Source organism: Colobus angolensis, unplaced genomic scaffold (assembly GCF_000951035.1).
Source record: "Colobus angolensis palliatus isolate OR3802 unplaced genomic scaffold, Cang.pa_1.0 Scaffold38, whole genome shotgun sequence".
In the NCBI taxonomy this organism is placed as follows: Eukaryota; Metazoa; Chordata; class Mammalia; order Primates; family Cercopithecidae; genus Colobus; species Colobus angolensis.
Genome location: NW_012117154.1, coordinates 5977964 through 5980155, shown reverse-complemented (window position 1 = coordinate 5980155; position 2192 = coordinate 5977964). Strand labels below are relative to the sequence as shown.

The window sequence follows — 2192 nt, the reverse complement described above, 5'->3', positions numbered from 1 at the left end:
GAGATGGGGAGGTGGCCAAGTACAGTTGTGCAGGTTGTGAGCAGCTCCACTTTCAACCAGTAATGCCACTCTATTGCAGACGTCCCATCTCATGTAATGGTTTCCCAATTCTGTGGGCATTCAGTGTCCCTGCGTGGGGGCCTGAGCAGAATTCAGGGGAAGCATCCCTAGGACAACACGGGCTTCTGCCAGGGCCAAGAGAGTGCAAGAGGCTGAGAAGTGGTCTCTCTTGCATGGGTCAGGCGGTTGCAGCAGCAGGAATCCTGAAGGGGCTACAGTGAGTAGTGGGAAGTCGGCTGGATGGGGAGGAAGCAGAGAGAAGAGGTGGGTGGGAATATGAGAGAAAAAAACGACTCAGGCACTTATGTCATGATGGTGACTAAAGGGACCTGCCAGAGTTTTCATGGATTGAGTCCCTGTGGCTGCCCAGTGGTGAACAGTCAGTGGCGAGCCTGGAGGCACTTGACCCGGATCCAGAGGAGACCTGGAGGATGGAGCCTGGAGGACGGGGACCTGGAGGATGAGGTCCTGGAGGATAGGGGCCTGGAGGATGGGGGCCTGGAGGATAGGGGCCTGGAGGATAGGGGCCTGGAGGATGGGGGCCTGGAGGATGGAGTCTGGAGGATGGGGGCCTGGAGGATGGCAGCATAGAGGGCAGGGCCTGGAGGACAGGGACCTGGAGGACGGCAGCATAGAGGGCGGGGCCTGGAGGACGGCGGCCTAGAGGATGGGTGCCTAGAGAATGGGGGCCTGGAGGACGAAGCCTGGAGGATGGGGACCTGGAGGACGGGGCCTGCTCTCCAGACCCTGAGGACAGCCCTGTGGTGGACCAAGAATTTTGGGTTTCCTGCGTCTCTGGGCCCCTGACCACTCAGCCATCAGAAGGAGACTGGCAACCCCCTGCCACTCCCCGGGGTGCAGAACTTCGGGTCCCCCTCTGTCCTTCCCACCACACCTTCCCCTCTTTCTTTCCAGGTGTCTCCCCTCTGGCTGCTGTCCTCTCTGTCCAGTCCACAGACTCCTTCTCCAGCACATCTTACCCCGGGGAGGCCATGGACGGGGTCCCAGGTGCCATCTTTTAGGAGATGCAGAGCGTTCCCATGGAACAAAAATAACCCATTTCAGGGGTTGGCTGAAAATGAACTTATTAAAACCTGCCTGTCACAGGCTGCTCCGCTGACCCTGTCAGTCTCATCTCCGTGGAGAGCAGCTCCTCCTGCTGAAGATGAGACGAAGCACATGGTGCTGTGGCTGGGGAGGCTCTAACCACAACACCGGGAGCAGCCTCTTCCCTCCTCTGAGATGCTTGCCTTCCTCGGGGAGGGTCTTTTCCTTGCCACCTGCTGGCCTGCTCATTTCCCCCAGTAAACTGGGCCCTAATATTTTCTAAATTCCTATGGTGCTGCCCACTCTATCAGGAGAAATGCACGGCTTATCCCTTCCCGGGTGTGACCCTGTGTATGCCCGGCCCCAGACCTGCACGTGGCTGGTTTTTCACGTTGGCAGCCTGGCACAACCCAACTCCCTGGCCAGGGCAGGAGGAGGCCTCACCAAGCAGGGAGTCACCCTCGCCCGGAAGCCTCGCCTGCACAGAGCACGGCTGCCACTTGCCTCCTCTTCGCCTCCACGGTGGCAGGGCTGGGCCACAGGGAAGAGAAGAAAGGTTATCAAAGGGCTGGGGCCATGGTGCAGAGAAGAAAGGTTATCTGTGCTTGTTGGACAAACAGAGAAGAGATTATAAAACATACCGGGCAGTGGACGCCATGCATTCTGCGAGCCGTCCTGGGGCGCAGCTGAGCTGGACATGGGACCACGAGACGCCCAGCTCCTGGCAGTGCTCCTCGTCCTGGGGCTGTGTGCCCTGGCGGGGGGTGAGAAACCCTGTAAGTGAAGGAGAGGGTCTCTTTATGTGCTTTCTTTATTTCTCTTAAAGAACTAAATTTACTTGAGAGGGGAAATAGCCATAAAGGCATCTGGCAATGTGTGCTGTTCACATGGGATTTCCCGCTGCTCAGGAGGGTGGCTCTGAGAAGGGCCTCCCTCGTAGGGAAAGGCTGAGTGACGGCAGGTGTCAGTGGACCCCGTGTCAGGCTAGGAGGACATTCCCAGCAAGGGTCCTTGGAGTTCCAGAGCACTCACCTGTCACCTTGATCTTAGCCTTGGGTCCATCTGTTCATCTTCCTCTAAAAGGG

The 2192-nt window shown here is 58.1% G+C and overlaps 1 protein-coding gene across 2 annotated transcripts in view; it reads left to right on the top strand.

The window, feature by feature from the left end:
- The first annotated feature begins 1596 nt into the window (after nucleotides 1-1596).
- TFF2 (trefoil factor 2) overlaps nucleotides 1597-2192 on the top strand; it is a 3827-nt gene continuing 3231 nt past the window's right edge. The window contains exons 1-2 of one of the 2 annotated variants that reach the window (XM_011954084.1): nucleotides 1597-1663; nucleotides 1702-1883. In XM_011954084.1, the coding sequence (XP_011809474.1) occupies nucleotides 1805-1883 (79 nt within the window). In that variant the 5' untranslated portion in view covers nucleotides 1597-1663; nucleotides 1702-1804. The other variant, XM_011954083.1, reaches the window with a different exon arrangement.